Here is a 20,650-nt window from a genome sequence, read left to right as displayed (position 1 = left end):
TGTATATCCAATTTTTGGACTCAAGTTAAAGGAAATGGAAGAAATGACAGAGAAAATAAAGGAGAAAATAAAAGGAGATACAGAGCTCAAGAGAGCTTTCCACGAAAATATCTCTGTTTGTGAAGGATAAGCTGATGGATGATATCAAACAAGATCCGATCAATACATTTGTGCACATTATCTGCATACAATTGAACGACAATATGTGTTATTTCCATCATTTTATATGTACGTTTACTCTTATCTTTTCCCCCTCCACGTTGAGCTATATCAGAGTAATGACTTGGACCATCCACCCCAATCCTATCAAACACGGTTGGCCTTTTTTTTTCCCTAGATTTTTTTTTGGAACCCATATATTTATTTATTTTTTTTTAAAAAAAAAAACCCACGAAAGCCACCAAAGAAAGATAAATCTTGACGACTCCTTGTGTCTCTCACGTGCGTTTTGACCCAAAATCAAGAAAGAAAAAAGAGAATGGTGTGTGTGACTGTGATCATCACCACCCTATACCTACAACTGTTGACAAAACGGCAATAATGAGCCTTAAATATTTTCGTTGGGACCAAAATTCTCAACTACAAATATTAAAGCCATTAGAAAAATCTCGTGTTTAATAGTAGTAGTTTTTTTTTTTTTTTTTGGGTCAAAATGTTTAATAGTAGTAGTAATTGTGCCTTTTCGGCTTTTCCAAGGAAGGATGGTGGCAGCAATCTTTATAAAATTCGTGGGCATTTGTTTATAAAATGTTAAGTCGTAATTACAGTTACCAAAAATGTTAAGTCTCTGCAATCTTTAAAACAGGTGGTATTGTGGGAAACAAAAATCCTAATTTAAGAAATGTGATTTTCCCTTTTGTTTAGTAACTACAAAGTAACTAAAAATAAAGAATGTAATAAAGGATAATTTTCTAGGAATAAGAGAACAGAAACCAGACATTCACACATTATGCTTTTTTTTTTTTTTTGTACAGGAGTAACTTCACACATTACGTGGTTAACGCGTGCAAATTGGATGAAACAAGATCTCGTTTCGACTCGATTTTTCCCAACTAGTGGGAAGATGAGAATTATGAGCTTTCATGGGGTCAATTTTTGTCTCCATCCTTTCTTTTTTCATTTTTCTATTGGCAAAAGATAGGAAACCAAGATTCTTATTTTTTTTGCATGATTTATTTAGGTAGATGGCACTCTCTACGTCGAGTTGTTCACTAAACAAGAAAGTCATCCTTGCATGCATTGGGTCTATACTCTGTAGTAGTACTGCTTTTTTTCCCGGTGAAGAAAGCCTAAACAGAGGTGGCTCTTTACTCGGACGTTGCCAAATTTTACAGAAAGTTTAGGGTTCAGCTTCTTAAAATGGCAAAAGACCGAGGCGAGTCTTAAATCTTCATAGTTAATTTGTACCAAGATAGTAGTAGTAGTAACGTGCAAAATCTAGATGCTTAAGAGTATCTCATCATTACCAAGAATTTATGCAATGCAACTACTACTCCATCCGTCCCACTTTGATAGTCATGTTTTCCTTTTTTGTCTGTCCCAAATTATAGTCCACTTTCCAATTGAAGAATGTAATTGTATTTTAATTTTCCTAAAATACCCTTATTCAATGTAAGTTGTTGTTACTATAAACCTACCCCATTTAATGAGAGTTGATTCTTTTTTTACTATCAATTCAAGTTCCCATAAAGTTGTACTCTAATTAATGTGAGGGTATTTTAGGAAAATAGCTACCTCAATTGATTGTTCCAACAAAATTAACTATTTTTTCTTAAACTGTGTGAAAAAAAAATCAGGACTATCAAAGTGGGACGGAGGGAGTAGATGAAATGACACGAATGAAAGCGAACCATTATCTTCCCTTTACTTGAAATTAGAAACTAATTATGATTTGCAATTTTCAAGGTGGTTGTCTTGCAGAGTTGTTGATAGTATTCATTTTCACGTTCTCATAACACCTGGAACGAGTTATAACCAACCATTAATGCTAAGCTATTTCAGAAAATCTAACATACTAAATAAAATGATATGGATCACACAAGAGCCGGCAATGGCCGTGCATGCTCTAAAGTTGTGTGGGGCGTATATGTAGCAGATAGAGACGCTGTATTGTACAATTCATGGACAATGATTTCCAACCTTTTTGACATTTTAAATCTGTGGTTATGGACAATCAGTGTTTCATCTTTGAAATTGTGAAGAATCCTTTTGCGGCCCCGGCGAAGGGTGGCCTTTCTACCAACAAGATCTTTACCTATTATTAATGCTCTTAATTTGTCTGCCTCGATCAGCAGGGGAAATGCATTAAGGAAATATGCAATGCATTTGAAGTCATATAGCTTTAAAGGCTAAAGCAGCCTTTATTGCCGGGTGAAGGCAAATATTTGTGTAGACTTCGTTTATGGGTTTATTTGTAGAGCTTTGCTATATGTGAATCCAAATAATTATATAGATTTTCTTATACCATTGTACATTACTCATCGTCACTTTTTTCTTTTTTCTTTTATAATGACACTACACGTCATTATAACTTATATGACTATAACTTGCGTAATTTATCTGTTTCATCAATTATTTGCTGCTCCTATTTCATAGAGCAGGTATAGGTAGAAGTGATATTACTGTCTACAGTGTGTTAATGTTCTTGGTTTTGACTGGCAAAGAGTTACAGTCAAATTAAAGACCATAGACAGTAACATATCGAGCCGCAAAATCACGACGAATCAACTCGGTCGTGGGTTGCTGATCTGTCGACAAAAGTTTCATTCATCAGTCATTGATGACTGGACATCGGGTCCAATCGTGCTAGGCCTTCAAGCACGGGCATCATGACCACCAACCAGATGGATAAATAAGATTTTTTTTTTTGAGGGAACAAATAAGTTAAGATAATTTGCTAGGCCTTCAACCTTTTGCTTTCGTTCTCTAATTTGCTCATGATGGTTGGTTAATAGCACCTCGCGGTAAAAGTATGTAATTAGCCATGAAAATTCGGTAGCCTATAAGGGTTTGTTAGAGTATCATTTTCCCACTTCACTATTCGATTTACACAATAAGAAAAATGGTTTTTCCAATTAATTGCATTTCTTTATCATCACGGTTAGAGTCTCTGCAGATCGTGACCCTCTCAGTCTCCTCACGAAAAAAGCCACATATGATGGATTAGCTTGACAACTCTTTCTTGGTCCTTTTTATCTTTTTGGATTTGTCTAGCTTTTTCTTCAACAAATTTAACCTGGAAATTCTTTGTAAATTGAACCTGATACATGTGACTTGGCCATTTGGAAATTTCCGACCCTTTTGTTTTTGAAGATCGAAGATAAAAACAATAAAAACCTTCTTCTTGAAAACCTTTCGACTCAGCCCCCACGGGGTAGCTCGGACGGTGCGCTCCCCTTCTTTAGGGTATAGCCACTTACTTGGCAATCAGGGTTCGAGTTCCGTGGCTTATGTCTTCGATGTGGAGTGGGGCCTCCTCTCCCAGAGCGCAGGAGGTTTAGTCGGGCCCCGTAAGAATTGATCCGGACACCCCCTAAAGAAACCTTTCGGCTCCATGAATGAGTATGAGATTCTTGTTACACGTGTAATTCACAAGCAGCAAGAGTATTATTATGTTGTGAAGTGAACTTTTCATTCTTGTCCTCCTTCTGAGATGTCTTTGAGCCTGGGACGAATCTGTTTTAAGCGACTTTTCTTCATCCTTATTGGATATAAACAATTAATTCGTCAGCTTTTCTGACAAACTTATCTTATTAATTAAACTTTGGAGTTGCACCACTTGACCATGGATCACCAATATATGCTATTCTTTTCAGCACAAGGTTATTGAAATCAAAAAGTTCCAACTTCAATTTATTGCATATCCTTCTCATCCAGCACTGGACCACGATCAGGAGCTATTGGGCAGGCAACGGCGTGTTTATACGAATACTTTATTTGTAGGGATGATTTCAGAAACCTCCCTTGAGGTTTCATGAAATATCACCTAGCTCCCCTAAACATTTTAAAATCTCACTTAGCACCCTTGAAGTGATAGTAGGACCATATACTAATATCAAAGGTAATGAATTATCAATAATACCCTCATATTTAAATTTTCTAAACTTGTTTTTCTTTCTCTAAATTTTCTACTTTTCTTTAACAATGTCTATACAAACATACATACATACATACATATATATATGTATAATTGAATTGCAAATGCCAATGAGATATAGGATTTAATTAATGAAATATTCAATGCATTTGGAGAAGAATAGCTGCAGGTTCTTTTTATTTTTTTTCCTTTTTTGGTGTTTCACAACTTTATTTATTTATTTATTTATTTCTATTCATGCATAGCGCAAGAGAAATAAAGTAATTGAAACTCTGACAGTTTTTCAAATTCTGACTTTTTCTATAATAAAATTTCATATTTCACACCCATAAAAAAAGTCTGTATATTTTGAGTAAATTTTTTATATAATATTGAAGTTGAATTTCATCTATTACTAAGTTTTTTTTGCTCAAATGTATGATTTTACATGCTAATTACCTTCAACGCTGTGAAGGGTTCTATTTGTAGAAATGGTTTAAAAAATAGCATTTACTTTTACAATATCTTCCTACTGTAGAAGTGACTACTGGTTGTAATATAAAACCTTACCAATTTTCATCTCCTCACTTTTAAGATGGTTCCAATTTAGTACTTTTTTTTTCTTAGTTAGTAAAATGTTCATTTTTTTATAGCTTAAGGGTATTAAAGGCACTAAAATAATCTCTCTCCTCAAACATGAATTTTTTAATATTACTTTTGGTTAGAAGGACTTCCAATGTTACCAAAATGTCAATTCAAGGGGTGCTAAGTGAGATTTTGAAAATTTCAAGGGAGCTAGGTGATATTTCATAAAACCTCAGGGGAGGTTTATGAAATTATCCCTTATTTGTATCATATAAATAGCTTTTTGCTTTTTCGAAACAAATGGAGTGAGAATTGCTGAATTGGCTTGCACGGAACTTTGGACATAGCCTAGGTGTGGGCGTAAAGAATTAAGCTTGCCGGCTACAGTGAAGTCATATGATCATATGTGTAAAAGCATACACTAGATCATATACTTGGTTCTTTTTTTTTTTTTTTTTTTTTTAAAGAACCATATGGCGATATCGATATTAAAAAAAAAAAAAAAAGAACCATATGGCGATATGGATCTCTTTGTTACTATATGCGTTATGCGGTGTGTTCTTATTTGTCTGTTCATCTTTTTTTTTTTTTGTAATAAAAGGGACTTTATATTGAACAAACTTAAGTTATAAGTACAAAATGAGGGAAGCAAATTCCTTTAAAGATCTGCATCTACTAGATTTCTCAAAGCATGAGGACTATATATTTGTCTGTCTGTCTTTAGGAATGCATCTAAACGCTGTGTCCTTCTGCAAAGTGTGTATCTATACAATTATGCAAGGCAATTCGTATTGTTGCTTTTGTTTGTTTTACATGTATTTAGTTATTATGTTAAAATTAGTTAGTTTTTTTTTCTTCCCCGTATATAAACTTAGGTAGGCTGATAGTTGATTTTCTAAAAGGAAAGGGTGTACATTTTCTTTCTTTATTTTCTGAAGGGCAATTGCAAGGTTATCTCGAATTTTTAATTATGATACAAGGTACCAAAGAAAAATATCCTTTTTAGTATCATACTATTTCTAGTAACATCGCACGCGCCGAAAAGAAAAATGGTTGGGGGGAGGGGAGTTAAGAAAAATACTGAGTGTGTTTGGATTGCAAATTTATCTCAAATAATATTTCGCTTGCATCATAAATATATTTTTCAATCCACTTTTATATATTCTCAACTACTTTTTATCTCACATACATCAAATCACAAAAAGTGCTACAATAATTATTCCAAATAATATTTCAGATAATACTCCATCCAGACTTATTAACTACTAGTTGAGTTTGTTTGTATAATGAGTTATTATTTGCACAATTTTATTTATTTATATTATCAATATATTTTTTAATTATTTTTTTATTTCGATTAAAATAATAATAGTAATTAGTTGGTGGGGTGTTAATCATACTGGGTAGCTTCTATCTCTCTCCGTTGAAAGCGACTTATCTCTGATGAAGCAATGACAACATGGTGGGACCGAGGGGTGGGGGCAGCGGTGCAGGAATAGTAAATGAAAAAAGTTGGGCGTTGGAATTATCAACGACTTGGCAGACCCGCAGACACACAGTACACACAGTCAAGCAGAAGACGACAAAAAGTACCTTTTGCAGTTTTACTTAAAAAATTTACAATTACTATATGCGATAAAGTCATCGGATGATGGAACAACAGGGACAGTAGCGCTGTAGACACCTCACCATGCTGATTGCTGACTGCTGAGAGAGAGGCCTTTTTTTTCGAAAAAAAAAATATAGCATGTGGTGGTGGCTGTCCTTTCTTCTGTTGAAAAAAAAAATATAGCATGTGGTGGTGGCTGTCCTTTCTTCTGTTGGGTTTTGGCCTTCTTCCCAATTAGCTAAATCCATCCTTGACCAATTCCCGCCTCTTATATTTACTACTACGTCCTTTTTCAGTTTCTCATCTTCGATCATCTTTATGAGTATCCCATTCTTATGGACCACAATCAAAGTTGTCCAATTCAAATCATATTTGGACACGGCATATTCTTTTTACCTTCTTATTGAGGCCTACAAGAGTATTGAACTTGGCAGTATTAAAAATCAATAATTATTCACCGCTAGAGAATATATAGTGCTGATTTTACACTTTTGGATGTGCTACTCGAAAATGCTAAAAGATACCCTTTTCAATATTAAGGAATTTTAAAGTGAATTATACCAAATCTCTAATTCAGGAGAAGCTATTATCTGATATTGCAACTTAATTAGTTTTAAACAATGCGCGAAATGAGCGGGTTTGCTTGGATAATTTTTTTTTATTATTCATAAAACACTGTATCCTCTCTCCGTATCATTGCCAATTTCGCATACTTTTAGTGTTTTTAGATGTTGATGTTGGGACAAACTAATAGTATTGTTATAGTGAAATATTGGTTGGGCGAAAATATTATTATTGGAATAGTTTGTTAAATGAAATGAGATTATTTGATGAAGTAAGACCTAAGGCTTTGGGGTACAATTGTACAAAGAATAAACTTGTACTAAATGTACAAGTGGATCTGTGGCAGAACTGACGCGAACAAAAATTGGATCAGAGAAGTGGATTGCATTCAGGAATAAAAGACTTAGGGTGCATTTGATAAAATTGAAATCTGAAATCTAATATATAAAGTATGAATCAATTAACTTATTAAATTGTCAATTATTAAATTTAATACATTTGAGTGCATATAACATTCAATGATAAGTGAATAGCTTATCACTTAATTTTGAGCGCAAGTTTTGCCTAAAAAATTCAATACCACTTAATTAATTCATATGTTCAATTTTTTATTATCAAATAATTTGAATATATTAAGATCTGAATTTATTAAATTTAAATGTTGAATTAGATTATCAAACAGAACCTTAAGATCTAAGCGCCGATCTTGGTCTGATCCACTTTAATCATTGCAGATTGGTTTTTTTTTTTTTTTTTTTGGTCAAAACATTGCAGATTGGTATTCGGTAGCCATAAAACCAGAGACCTGGTTTATATGAAAGTCCGGAAAACCTTTGGGGAAAAGAAGATGAATCTCAAAATTTTTGGGGGGTTAGGATAGGGACAGCCTTATGAAGGACGCGGTTCTCCTTAGCATGCCATTACTTTCTTTCGGAAGGTTTTCAAGTTTCAACTATATATCACCCTCCAAAAAAAAAAAAAATTTCAACTATATATCCGAGGGGCCAAAAACATTTAATGATCCCAACCGCCCAAAAATCCCATGTTCCTACAATTTTCAAGTATTAATCAGTCAAACCCAATTTATCCAACGCGGGCATTGTGGCGCAATTGTCTCCTTCGCATCTACATGAGCCAAAACCAGATAAAGTGAAATCGTTCGCTTGATTTACAATCATGAGTTTGACACAATTATGAGAAAAACATTTTTTTTTAAATTCAACAAATTTATTGATTTGTTGCCCGACCATTAAACTTTTTTTTTTTTAGTCTCAATTTATATTATTGTGGTTGATTCTTGACGAAATTTCATTAGGAACGTATCGTATCAGTTTTGTGGAAGGTTTCTTTTCCGTTTTCTTTTTTACTCTAAGGAGGGTCAATGACCCATTATACAATAACTGTCCTAGAACTTTTCCTTCTTTTTTTTTTTCTGGATATAATAAAATATATTCTACATTTACTCCTACTTTACACTAGAGGGAGGGGGATCTAAAGAGACCAAAGGGACTGGGAGGAGATTGAACCACCACCAACTCAAAAGAGTGCCGCACTTGCTGGCAAAATTTTCAAAAAAATTTGGATTTTTGAATACAAGTCAAATGATTTGATTACTTGACCTACACCCAAGTAAAAAAAAAAATTGTTAGTTTAACTCAAGAAAGATAAGCAATGAACAACAATATTAATATAATGCAGATGTCACACTAATAGTTGATCTTGTATGGCCTGTTTCTTCACAAAGTGCTTAACAAAAAACGTCAATCAATTAATGCTAACTAGACCATTATATATCCAGTGATACAGCATTAAGATTCTTAGAATCTTATGTGAATTTATTCTTAAGAAAAGGGGAAAAAAAAGAAGGTGATGTGACTTTATAAAATATGATTTTTCTAACAAAGGCCCTCGTTAACCCATTTAAACTCTATCTAGCCTATCAAACATATCTTGTATATATACATACCAGTAATTATTATATTTTCATGCATTTAGATATTTTCTCTAATTAATGTTACCTTTAAAAAAATCCAATACTTGAAGAGTGCCCAATAACTATCCTAAAAATATTGTAGTTTAGTAATTTCGCAAACCTTTTGGAGTGAAGGGGGAGGGATGATTTGGATGGTCCGAAAGAGAGAACGTAAGTGAAAGATTTTGAGTTTGAACTGTCTTACTTATATTTAAAAAAAAAAAAAAAAACCTTCTAGAGTGAAACGGACTTGGCTCTCTAATTTTAGCAAATTGGGGAACTCATAGCCCTGCACCCGACATTTAAGCATGAGCAATGATGATGTTAGGCTTGCGATAATATGTTATTTTATCACCTTCTCAAAAAGTATTGTTTGTCTTCCTCCAGAATAGTTAAGGATAAGTACAAAATCATCAATTACCCCAACAATGTTAATTTACGGAACTTTTTTTAAATTATTAGGGCTAAATGCTTTTGATTTATTTGTCCAAGACTCCTCCTGTTGCCTATATAAGACAGACAAAGGACTAGAAAAACATATACATTAACATTAGTAAAAAAAAAAAGCATTCAAGACACCGTTCCATCAGCTTCTCTCCTTCTTGCCCAACCAATTCTACTACCTTTCCTCCTGCAAAAAGCTCAGAAAAGGCAGCATGGTCACGCCAAAATCTATGTCCACAGCCATGAACGCAAGACTAATTGGTTCTGGAAAAGAAACCATAATTCTTGCGCATGGCTACGGGGGAGACCATTCGGTCTGGGACAAAGTGGTGCCCTCGCTGGCTCAGTTTCACCAAGTTTTGGTTTTTGACTGGAGTTTCTCAGGTGCCGTCAAAGATCTAAACCTCTTTGACGCAGTTAAGTATTCTTCATATGATGCTTTTGCCGATGATATAATAGCTCTCGTGGAAGAAATGAACTTAAAATCTTCAGTCTTTGTTGGACACTCCATGTCTGGCATGATTGGATGCATTGCTTCAGTCAAGAGGCCCGACTTATTCAGCAGGCTGGTACTTGTTGCATCTTCTCCAAGGTACTTCCAAGTTTCAGTAAATACAAACTACTACTGTTATTACATAGATATTACAGGGATAGCAAGACAGTGGTTGAACTTGAGGGTTTTGTTTATTGTCTTTTCAAGAATAGTTGAAGTTTTTTTTATCGTTTCTTTTCTCTTTCCATTTCCTACTTCTGCGTCGTAGTCTCCTCTTCCGATGCATCCCCAGTCCCCCTGCTAGAAATTTTTTTTTGGGTTAAAAAGTAGCTTTTATTTCAATCATAAATGGATCATGTTCGATCAGTTGAAGTTGAACCTTTTCAAAAGTCTGATAATATAGTCACAAATTTCATAAAATCTAGTGCACGAGGAAGCTTTTTCTATTTATTTATTTATTTATTTTTGCGCTGGTACTTATTCTCCATATGCTTTTATTGATCTGCCCCCTTCCTGCAGAATTTTAATCTAGTTTCCTGAATATTCGGGTGCTTCCCATAAACTTTGATGTGGTTGTGCGTGCGTCCTGTACTTCTTTTTTGTCTTTGCTATGGAAGAGATTGGCCGGTTGTAGAGGGGGCGTCAGTGGTCACAATTTGAGATTGTGATCAGGCACTTGGAAAGCTGCAAAACAGGACAACTTTCGGCCTTTTTAGAAAATTTTTTTTATGGTGGCTAAAAAAAAAAAAAGCTGGTTTTTATAAGATTTTTTGACAAAGGAAAAAGTTTTTTTCCCCTTTTTTTTCAAAGGAGATCAACAAATTGATTGCAAAAACTTTTAGGATTTTGTTTGGATTGCACTTTCTAAAGAATTTTTTTTAAAAAAAGATTACTGTAACATTTTTATGATGTGATGTATATAGGTAAAAATATAATTGAAAAATATATTAAAAAAATATTCACAAAACACATGTGAAAATTTTTTCCCCTAAAAAATACAAAATCCAAACAGGGTTTGGACCGTATTTTTCTGTTGATGAATTTGTAATCCAAACAGGATTACTATAGATTGTGATGAATTTCCTGCTGACGAATTAGCTATATAATTTCCTCTCCGTAGACTAAAATCGTAGATTGTGATGTCATGGATGTATCTGGATTAAACATCCGCTTGAGTTGACACCGTGTCAGTGAACCTTGAAAATTCTCCCTCCGTTCCCTTTTGCAATCACCAGCTTTGGGGTGTAGCTACCACCAATGCATGCATTAAGGTTTATTGGGCAGCACCACCAATGAATGCATAATTTATCCGTCTGATTCAGTCACCTTCAAATTATCATTCCCTTTTGCTTTTTGCTTTTTCCGCTTTTCTCGTGTATATACCTTATTAAATTTTGTATCCCATTTGTTGTCGCCTTTGTTTTTTTTTTTTATTTTTTGTTTTATTTAAAACAGAAAAAAACTGAAGCTCATAATAGGGGTAAGCATGTGAAGGGACATACACCTCTTTTTGTACTATAGCGAGCACCTATTACCGAAATAGCATCACAAATCATGTCGGATCCTGGAATCATGCATACTTTACTTCACTTTATTTTTAGAATTTTGTCCTCACCATATCCTCCTTACCCTCTTCCTCAATCAATGAAGCATAATAAGGATAAGGTCTAGCCACTTGTATCACCTACACAAATTCTATAATATTTATTTGTACACAAAATTCTTTCACGTACGTATGACACTCTACCTTGTTTTTTTCCCCCCTTCCGTTTAAGGTTCATAAACTCAGAAGACTACGAAGGAGGATTCGAGATCTCCCACGTTGAACAGATCTTTGCTAGCATCGAGTCCAACTACGACCAGTGGGCAACCAGCTTCGCATCAGTTGTGGTAGACAACAACGATCCTCCCTCGGTCGAAAAATTCGCAGGAACCTTGAAACGAATGGGATATAAAACCGCACTTCCCTTGGCCAAAACTGTTTTCCTCAGTGACCACAGGGCCATTCTTGAAAAGGTTACGGCCCCATGTACCATTATTCACACGGCAAGGGATCTCGCCGTCCCAGATTCTGTCCCAATCTTCATGCAGAACAAAATCAAAGGACCATCAACCATCGAGATTATCGCTACCACCGACGGCCATGTTCCTCAGCTCACTGCACATAAGCTCTTCCTTGATGTTCTTGATAAGGTCTTGATCGGTCACTAAGCCGTCCGTCATACATAATACTTCATGAACTTTTTTTAATCTGGTCTTTGTGTACCTTTTTTTTCGGTTGGGGTGGATAGAGATAGAAAATTGCTAGGATAATAAATGCTTTCTTCGACATGTGACATTGTACTTGGGGGTTGTTTACATGGGATCCCTCCTGTACTAGGAAGTCTGCACCGATTTACCAGTTTGCACGCGTGGTTACTGTAGCTTGAGTGGGTTTGTCGAGTGTTCAAAAACTGTGGATTTGACGCTTCTCGTTACTTGGTGTTGTAAATTATTGCTCGATATTTTAAATGGCGTTATGAAAATTATACTACGTTATCGATGGATGCCTACAGCTGAAAAGCTGTTCTTTGTTTGTGGCCATGGTCGTTGATTTCGATCCTAAAAGTCAAAATTTTCGTTATCTTTCGCTTTACAATAATTTCTTTAGAATGGGTAAATCTTAATTATTATAAACTAATATAAAATAATATATGATGATGTATGCGATGTACTGTGTGTGAGATAAAAAAATAATTGATTAGATAAAACAGTGTGTTAAAACATATGTTTATGGTGATTCAAACAAATAAATTTTTGACAAATAATTCTTATCCAGACACATCTGCACTCCAAATCATGGTGATATTATTGTCAAGATACTTCTACGTATTAGCCCACTTATTTCTCGTCGTCGTCACTCAGATGGATAACATGTCAGGAAACAAAAGTTGAAATTTGTCCTTTTTCTACACATTCCAAATTTCATTAATTGGGAATCAACTAATGAAACAATAATGCTGCGAGCACTTTTCTCTTCTATATGCTTCAAAAAGGCAAAATCTTCTTCTTCTTTTTTTTTTTTTAAACTTTCTTTTCTTTTGTTTCTAATTAACATTACATGGAGTCATGTGCATACAACTAATATGTGGGGTCATTTTGAGATCATAATCTACTAATTAAGTCATGCTAAAGGGCAAATCATTTCATCAGGAGTAGGTGAACTTAGACTATACACGGTCCATCCAGATGTTTCAAAATCCAAATAACGACTCTAATAAAGACTTTTCATTACAGTACTAGGAGCATAATTTACAAGAAGAATTTGTCTGTTCTTTTCTTCTCTATTTTTTTCTTGCAAAGCGTGTGTGAGAGTTTTCTTGTACAAAAATTCCAAATTGGGTTTTGGCATGACTTCAAGCTCATCCTTTTCAAGTCTCGTTAGAGAATCGGTGTCCAATAAATTGGAGGAAAATTGGCCCACTCCCCTATTCGTTACTCTCAGTTTTGCTTATATAGAATTAGAATTATTTGCTGTCGCGCCTCAGTTTACCTACCGAGAGCTTTAGAAAAAGCCCAACAAGCTCTCCTGTGTGTTTGTTAGAGCATGATTAATTTTCATCCCATTGGCTTAAAGGCGCTGAAATTCTTGCAAAATAATGGGAACAAAGGAGAGGCTTAGATTAGGTGGTAAGATAAAAGTATTATAAGTAAGAGATTTTGAATCCAAAACCCGTCACTTATGCCAAAAAATGGTGTTTTTTTGTTTGGGGGGGGAGGAGACTCCAGTTTCTATTCTAAAGTCGTGTCTAATTTAAATTAACAGGAGGAGAAATGATTAAGCAGCATGTGTTGACTTTGGATTAACATAACAACTACTTCTCACTAGTCGTAGCATTTCCTTATATATATATTTTTCTTTTCATCAGAAAATAACTAGCTAAGATTCCAATTACGGTTATTGATCGACTCTTCTGCGACTTTGCTGCTAAGCACATTCGAAAAAAGAGAATGAACCACCGTGCCAAGAATGCTCCAATTGTTGAGACAATATTGGGTATTTACCCAATAGCTCCGTTGTTACTTGTGAGTTGCTATAAAATTAAGTGATTTTCTTTGCACAAGTGTCCCCCAAGCTTCCGAAAATGTGATAGCTAAGGACATAATTATGGTCAGCTTCTCTTAATTAGTTTAGCATGTGTTGATGGTCAAGAACTCCTCACTTGGCCAACTCAATATATGTAGTATTATTTTCTTACTTCCGATGAATTATCCAATTGTTTCTGTATTTTAACAACCTCAGTTTTCTAAGGATGAAAGTTTTAAATGACGGCGACTTCAAGTTCCCAACCACATGAACATTACCATGCTTGTTCTAACCCTCACAATTAAAAGTACGTAGCTCACTCCATTTTTTTTTCCTCTCCTCGTCGGAGTCATGGCGACCGTTGATCAATACATTAACAGAACATAGTGTATATAGCATAGCATTTGATATCCTTCAAAAATTTGCTTTGTGTATTTGATTGTTCATTTGGATGGATAATTGCATGATTAAGATAAGCTGGAAACACTACTTTTCGCTACTGTTTTGGTGCTTATAGTCAATATATTTTTAACTAAAAGCCTGGTGGTCCCAATTCCTAAAAAAATTACATCTCTCATGCCGCGCTGGTGCTTCTTTACTGGTAGTGGTAGGTACGTACTATTTATAATAATTATTATTAAAAAAAAAAAAAAAAAAAAGAGAGCAAAGGGAAGCTACAAGCCAAAAGGCAATGCGTGATTATTCAGCCATGTCTCCTGCAAAGTCCTATCGATTCTTTTTCCTAAATCTTACGCGATCTTATCTTCCCAAGAATTTTAAACACGTCTCAAGTGATGGTGGAAAACTTTGTCCACAATCTGTTCAAAAACGAAAATGGGAATCCGGTCAATAAAGACATCATCTCAAGTCTGTAATCCTTTTACTGTACCGCAGATTTTCCCTGTTTTTTTCTTTGAAAAAAAATATTTTGTGGTTGTGGACTTGTGGTTGCAGTAATATCACCATTCTGGTAGCTGGTGGATCATGCGCTGTACCTTAGGACAAAATTAGATATTGGCGTCTGCTGATAGCTTTGCTTGTGACTAGGGTATTATGGTTGCTACTTTGAAATCCTCCGCCCGAATTAAAGTGCGTTTTTTTAACTTGTCAGATGATCTTGATTACTCGTTACAATTTTGTACTATTAGGGTCTAGAGTAATCCTACTACAATGGTGAGTTAAGCGATCTACTATATGTTTTATTGGTTCGAGAGAGAATAAAAAGGAATTGAAAATCGAATTAGAAGTTTCATGATTGTCAAAGAAAAAAATCTAGTAAGTTGACATAAACCACTTGAGAGCTGGTTCAAACTGAATGTAGATGGAGCTGCGAGTGGGAATCTGAGAGTAGTTGGATATGGAGGGTTAATCAAAGATATAGGCTGTTGGCAAGGGTACGATTAGAGTCTAGAATAGTCCTACTACAGTCGTGAGTCGAGCGATCTACTGTATCTTTTATTGGTGCGAGAGAGAATGAAAAGAAGTTGATAATCGAATTAGAAGTTTCATGGTTGTCACAAACTTCACCATTGGCTAATCAAAGACACATTTTTTTCCCTCATTGGTCAGAGAGAGAGAGAGAGAGAAGCATTTGAGAATTGAACTAGAAACTTTACCATCATCTAGCTAATGCATGAACTAGTCTTGAAAAAAAATATATCTTTGTTATTTTCACAGTTTAAACTTCATATACACTTTCTTCCGTACACCTACAAAATCGGGCTGCCAACCGTAAATGTGTTAACGCAGCATGGTCCAATCCAAGCTGATGCAATGATAATGGAGCCCCTCTATGACCATTTGGTTCTTTGAGGTTATCCAGTTACCCATGGGTTCCAGAGACAAGGAGAAATACTACTCAGTTACGAAAGGCCCTTGGGGCTTTACTAATTAAAGCCCTTGTTTTCGTCATCAAGTCTTACACTCCCTACCCAGGCTACTCGAATTGAATCCGCACTTGGGCCCAAGCCCGCACATCCAAAATCCACAAAAGTCAAAAAAAAAAAAATGAAGGGCAGATAGGTAAATGTACACCAAATTGTCGCCCATCACAATTCACGAGGTGGGTGGGGAAGCAAAATTGAGTACAGTTCGAGGAGTCCAGGCAATTTTCTTATAAACCAAAAAAAAAAAAAAAAAGGAAAGTCATGCGAAGTCTGCTGCTAAACGCTTCTCAGCTGCTGAAGCTAAACCGATCCTCCTCAATTTTCCTATCCCCCACACTCTTCACCTGTCGCGGCTCCCACTCCCCCGGAAATTGTACTGCCAATACTAATATTAGTCTCTGCAATTTAATTTTCTGTACAACTTCCTCCAATCGAACGACCCCGTTTCGCACATTATCAGTCATGGCTTCCGGCAGCGACAACTTTGTTAAAGGCACTATCCATCCAAACGGCGTCGCCGTCATCACTCTCGATCGTTCTAAAGCCCTCAACGCCATGAACCTAGGTCATTTCTCTACTTGAAAGCTGCTGCTACTATTAACTAGTACTACTGCTACTTTGAGTGTATATTTATTAGCAGTATTCTTTTCCCTTTTTTCCTGTTCTGTGCAGATAATCTAAACAACAAAAATTGAGTCATTTATGATGTTTTGAGATTGAATGAATGATGTAAATGATGCAGATATGGATATCAAGTATAAAAGCTATTTGGATGAATGGGAAGACGACCCAAAGGTTAAATGTGTATTGGTGGAGAGCAGCTCTCCTCGTGCTTTTTCAGCAGGTAATAATCCAATCAATCGAACTATAAATCTGTATCCACACCTTAGCAGTTTCATGGCAATTACTTTGTTTATTTACATGACTTTAAGAATGAGAGCTGTGAATGGAACCTCGATATATTTTGCACTCTCACTCAACTTTATGTATAAATTTTTATGTATGGGCTCGTATTCTGTTTTATTCTTTGGGGTGCCGTGTGAGATTTGGACGGTAACTACTCGTTGCCAATGCAGGAATGGATATTAAAGGGGTTGTTGCAGAAATCCGAAAGGACAAAACCACACCTCCTGTGCAAAAGGTTTTCCTTACTAAGAAATTATGAAATTTGGGCTTCCTGTTTCATGTGTTTTTCTGTGTGCTTCCAACTGGTTAGATCAGCATTAGAGAGATTTACCACTTTTGATGCTCATTGTTCTTTGCGTCTTTCACGGCCATATGGTTTATAGTATTGCTCTTTCGGAAGCAATTCAGTTGCAATATCTCTTAGTGAATCATTTTACCTGCAGGTGGTGATGTCAAGCAGATTTCAACCAAAAACCAACTGTCAGATATGATTGAGGTTTTGTAGTGTCCTCCAACCATATACAAGCCTATTCAGCTCAACATTTGCTTAGTCAAATTAAGTTGTCATTTTATTTGCTATGTGGAAATATTCCACAAAAAAATAGATCAAAGGTCATAGGCGTGGAGATATAGTAAGAGGAATCTTTTAAAAAAAATAAATAAATAAATTGCAGTCTAAGTTGTAGTCATAAATCATCAACATTTTTCTGAAACTTATCATACACATTGATGACAAAGGTTTAGGCTCAAGTATTTCAAATCGTTTGTCTATTTTGCATCAAGAATATCAATTTAATAAAATTCATAAATACCTCTCTGTCTGGTGATATACACCTGATGCTCTATGAATCATGGCTTTTAAGTGAAGGAAACTAACGTGCCTATGTTTACATATGGTTGTTAGAAATTGTTTCTCTTAATTGCCTATGTTTGCATCAAGAATATCAATTTAGTAAAATTCATAAATACCTCTCTGTCTGGTGATATACACCTGATGCTCTATGAATCATGGCTTTTAAGTGAAGGAAACTAAAGTGCCTATGTTTACATATGGTTGTTCGAAATTGTTTCTTATAATTGCCTGGTTATTCATAAACTTATAGTCGCTATTCTGCTGGACCCCTCAACAGGTATTCACTGCTGAATATTCTCTAATTTGCAAAATCTTTGCCTACAAAAAGCCTTACATGTGCTTCATGGATGGGATAACAATGGGGTTTGGCATAGGCCTATCTGGTCATGGTCGATATAGGCTCATCACTGAGGTTTGTCTTCCCTTTGGTAGAGAGTTTCGTTTTACAAGTTAGTTTTGGTGCTACTGTGATATTTACATTCTGTTCCAATTATTGTTGCAGAGGACTGTTCTTTCTATGCCAGAAAATGGAATTGGGTTGTTTCCAGATGTTGGCTTTTCTTACATAGCTGCACAAAGTCCTGGAGAAGGAGCTGTTGGTATGACTTACTACTATTTTTGAAACTTGTTTTTGTTCCTATGCTTTTGATCTGTGAGTGACTTAAGACACATTGGAGAAGAAAGAAGATGGTTAGTGCAAAGAGCATGCTTTTCAAATTCTCTCCCAGCTTTTTTACTTAAACAGGGCTTACAACCTGTCTTTTGCATACAATATAATTTATTTTTGAAGCCCAGCTGAATCCCTCTTTAGAGTCTTTGCCATGGTTGACTAATAAAATTTGGAAATACATGCAGTTAAATAGCTGATACATTGCAGCTTTTTTTTATGATTCTCCTGTTTAAGATATTTATAATGAAGCGAAGTTTATACCCATGCTACACAAGAATATGGTTATTCATCAGCTTTATCTTTCAGAGCACTGCTGCATGTATCGATTTCAAAATATTAATATCATATCCTGCTCTTTTCATTTGAATAAATTTGTTGCAGGTGCTTATCTTGGGCTGACAGGGAGTAGGATATCAACTCCTGCTGATGCCCTTTATGTGGGCCTTGGGACCCACTATGTGCACTCTGGAAAGTTGGGTTCCCTGAGAGAGGCTTTATTGGAAACCTCCTTGTATGTATCAGCAGCACTTTGTTCTTTTGTGTTCAAAACTTATTCTTTTCTTCTATGATTTGTGTTCATTTCATTGTGTGTGGATGAACTAGATGCGTGGTCCAATTGTTCATTCAGAGGTCTTTATTCTGTAATTGCTGTGGGCAAGTAGGTTCAAGTAACTAATGTTTCATGAGGCAGTTAGAACCACTGTCCAAATCTTTCTCTTTTTCATTGTATGTGCATGTTAAATTTCTTTATATCAGTCTCCAAGAAGTGGACACATACGGATTTATTCACTTCTTGGAATGACATATTATGCTGTAATATTTTAGGGTATGAGTGCTTACAAATAGATTGCTCTGAGCTCCATTTATTGAACCTGAAAGTTTTTGGTTTGATACAGCTCTGAGGATCCACATGAAGATATCAGAGTATTATTGGCAAAATACAGCAGCAATCCTGAATCAGAACCCCATCTAAAGTTGCTTTTACCACGAATAATATCAACTTTCAGTGGTAGCAATTCTGTTCAGGAGATTATGGGAGAGCTGGAGAAGCATCAAGAGAGTGCTGATACTTTAGGTAAAGATATACATGATACAGATTGTTTACTCAAGAATGTGAAATATGAATCAATTATAATTGAAATTTTTGCTGACTTTGAGGTTCACTTATCAGAAAGATTAAAAAAATATGTTCACCAAATTGTGCAATAGTTAACTCTTTTTTTTTTTTTTTTTTTTTTTTAATCCTTGGTTCTCATCTTGTATTTCGTTGCCAGTGGCTGAATGGGCCAAGGATGCTCTGCAAGGACTCAGGAAGGGTGCCCCCTTTTCTCTTTGTCTAACGCAGAAATATTTCTCTAGAGTTGCAACTGCTCGTCAAAAGAATGAGAATGATTTATCCACGGTATGATTTGTGTTTGTCTTATGCTTTTTTTTCTACTTGCCTCAATCTTTTGTCTCTTCGGGAGATTATTTTGTTGTTCTCAGTTATCTCTATTGACATCTCGTGAATTTGATCCTATTTTTTCTTTTTTCTAGCTGCCCAGTGTAATGAAAACCGAGTATAGGATTGCTGTAAGGTCCTCTCTTCGAAATGATTTTGCTGAAGGTGTTCGTGCAGTCTTAGTGGATAAGGATCAGGTTTGCCCCTCGGAACTCAAGCACTTCTCTTGGTAAATAGGTGTTATAACATGGAATTAACTTAATAAAGGTTGTAGTTTGTAACTCAACAAAGGCATGGTCCCAAATACAGTAATTTGGACTTCGGAGTGGGGTTTTTTTTTTTTTTTTTTTTTTTTTGGGGGGGGAGGAGGGTTTGTAGATATAGTTTATTCTCTATGAGTGCTGGTAAAGTGTCAAGCAGATGTATCTTGCATATTCTTATCAAAATTATTATTCTACATGTTTCACTGATTGAATTGCTGGGGAAGAATTGTTGAACAATTCATGGTCTGCTTGTATCCTAATTGATTTCTGGACATTATGCTTTTCCTGGTCCCAGCATAATTTAGTGCATGATGCTTTTTTTTGATTGCTAGACTATTTCTGAATTCTGCACTTGTTTTCTTGCTACAAGTTGCTTAATTTCTGGATGAACAAACAAAAAGAAATCTATGTTGTTTGCACGTAAATCTTTATGATGATCACATAGGTGTCGACACTTTGGAGTGACTAATTTTTATTGTGTGGATCGAATGCTATTGCTTGCTTATTTACCCATGTTCTTCTTTGGCAGAATCCGAGGTGGAATCCTTCAAGTTTGCAGGAAGTCAACACTACCGAGGTGGAAGCGCTTTTTGAACCCCTAAGCCAGGAGATTGGAGAGTTGAGCGTCTGAGATGTCACTAGAATTTATAGAGAACAAAAATTGCACTAGTTGATATCTTCCATGTGATTTATCATAATCCGTGACTCTACCAGTGAGCAGAACGGAAAATATGCGCGTCTTTTCATGGTTGGTTTAATGACATGAAATCTATTAGTATCTTCATTCCGATGCTTTCTGTTATCACCAGGATTATTAGTACGC

The 20,650-nt window shown here is 35.4% G+C and overlaps 2 protein-coding genes across 5 annotated transcripts; both read left to right on the top strand.

The window, feature by feature from the left end:
• The first annotated feature begins 9,333 nt into the window (after positions 1-9,333).
• LOC113695299 (strigolactone esterase D14) lies at positions 9,334-12,288 on the top strand. Its single transcript, XM_027214339.2, has 2 exons — positions 9,334-9,841; positions 11,518-12,288. Exons 1-2 carry the CDS (start codon positions 9,462-9,464, stop codon positions 11,951-11,953), a joined length of 816 nt encoding a protein of 271 aa, XP_027070140.1. The 5' UTR covers positions 9,334-9,461; the 3' UTR covers positions 11,954-12,288.
• A 3,635-nt stretch (positions 12,289-15,923) lies between these two features.
• LOC113695835 (3-hydroxyisobutyryl-CoA hydrolase-like protein 3, mitochondrial) lies at positions 15,924-20,611 on the top strand. Of its 4 annotated transcripts, none has more exons than XM_027215003.2 (11): positions 15,925-16,259; positions 16,437-16,538; positions 16,771-16,815; positions 17,044-17,096; positions 17,731-17,865; positions 17,956-18,052; positions 18,505-18,634; positions 19,020-19,198; positions 19,398-19,525; positions 19,660-19,761; positions 20,357-20,611. In XM_027215003.2, exons 1-11 carry the CDS (start codon positions 15,956-15,958, stop codon positions 20,456-20,458), a joined length of 1,377 nt encoding a protein of 458 aa, XP_027070804.1. In that variant the 5' UTR covers positions 15,925-15,955; the 3' UTR covers positions 20,459-20,611. The 4 variants fall into 4 exon arrangements, with proteins under 4 accessions (XP_027070802.1, XP_027070804.1, XP_027070801.1 ...); XM_027215002.2 differs by having other exon boundaries at positions 16,035-16,259; positions 16,771-16,835; XM_027215001.2 differs by lacking the exon at positions 16,771-16,815 and having other exon boundaries at positions 15,924-16,259.
• Positions 20,612-20,650: the final 39 nt, after the last annotated feature.

This window comes from Coffea arabica, chromosome 6e, assembly GCF_036785885.1.
Source record: "Coffea arabica cultivar ET-39 chromosome 6e, Coffea Arabica ET-39 HiFi, whole genome shotgun sequence".
Lineage (NCBI taxonomy): Eukaryota > Viridiplantae > Streptophyta > Magnoliopsida > Gentianales > Rubiaceae > Coffea > Coffea arabica.
The sequence above is the reverse complement of the archived record's forward strand: the minus strand, read 5'-3'. Positions and strand labels throughout refer to the sequence as shown.

Coding starts and splice junctions, on each gene's coding strand:
- LOC113695835 (XM_027215003.2), top strand. CDS start 15,956: ATGCGAAGTCTGCTGCTAAACGCTTCTCAGCTGCTGAAGCTAAACCGA. Junction 17,866..17,955: donor GATATAGGCTCATCACTGAG/GTTTGTCTTCCC, acceptor TTATTGTTGCAG/AGGACTGTTCTTTCTATGCC. Junction 18,053..18,504: donor TCCTGGAGAAGGAGCTGTTG/GTATGACTTACT, acceptor AATTTGTTGCAG/GTGCTTATCTTGGGCTGACA.
- LOC113695299 (XM_027214339.2), top strand. CDS start 9,462: ATGGTCACGCCAAAATCTATGTCCACAGCCATGAACGCAAGACTAATT. Junction 9,842..11,517: donor CTTGTTGCATCTTCTCCAAG/GTACTTCCAAGT, acceptor CTTCCGTTTAAG/GTTCATAAACTCAGAAGACT.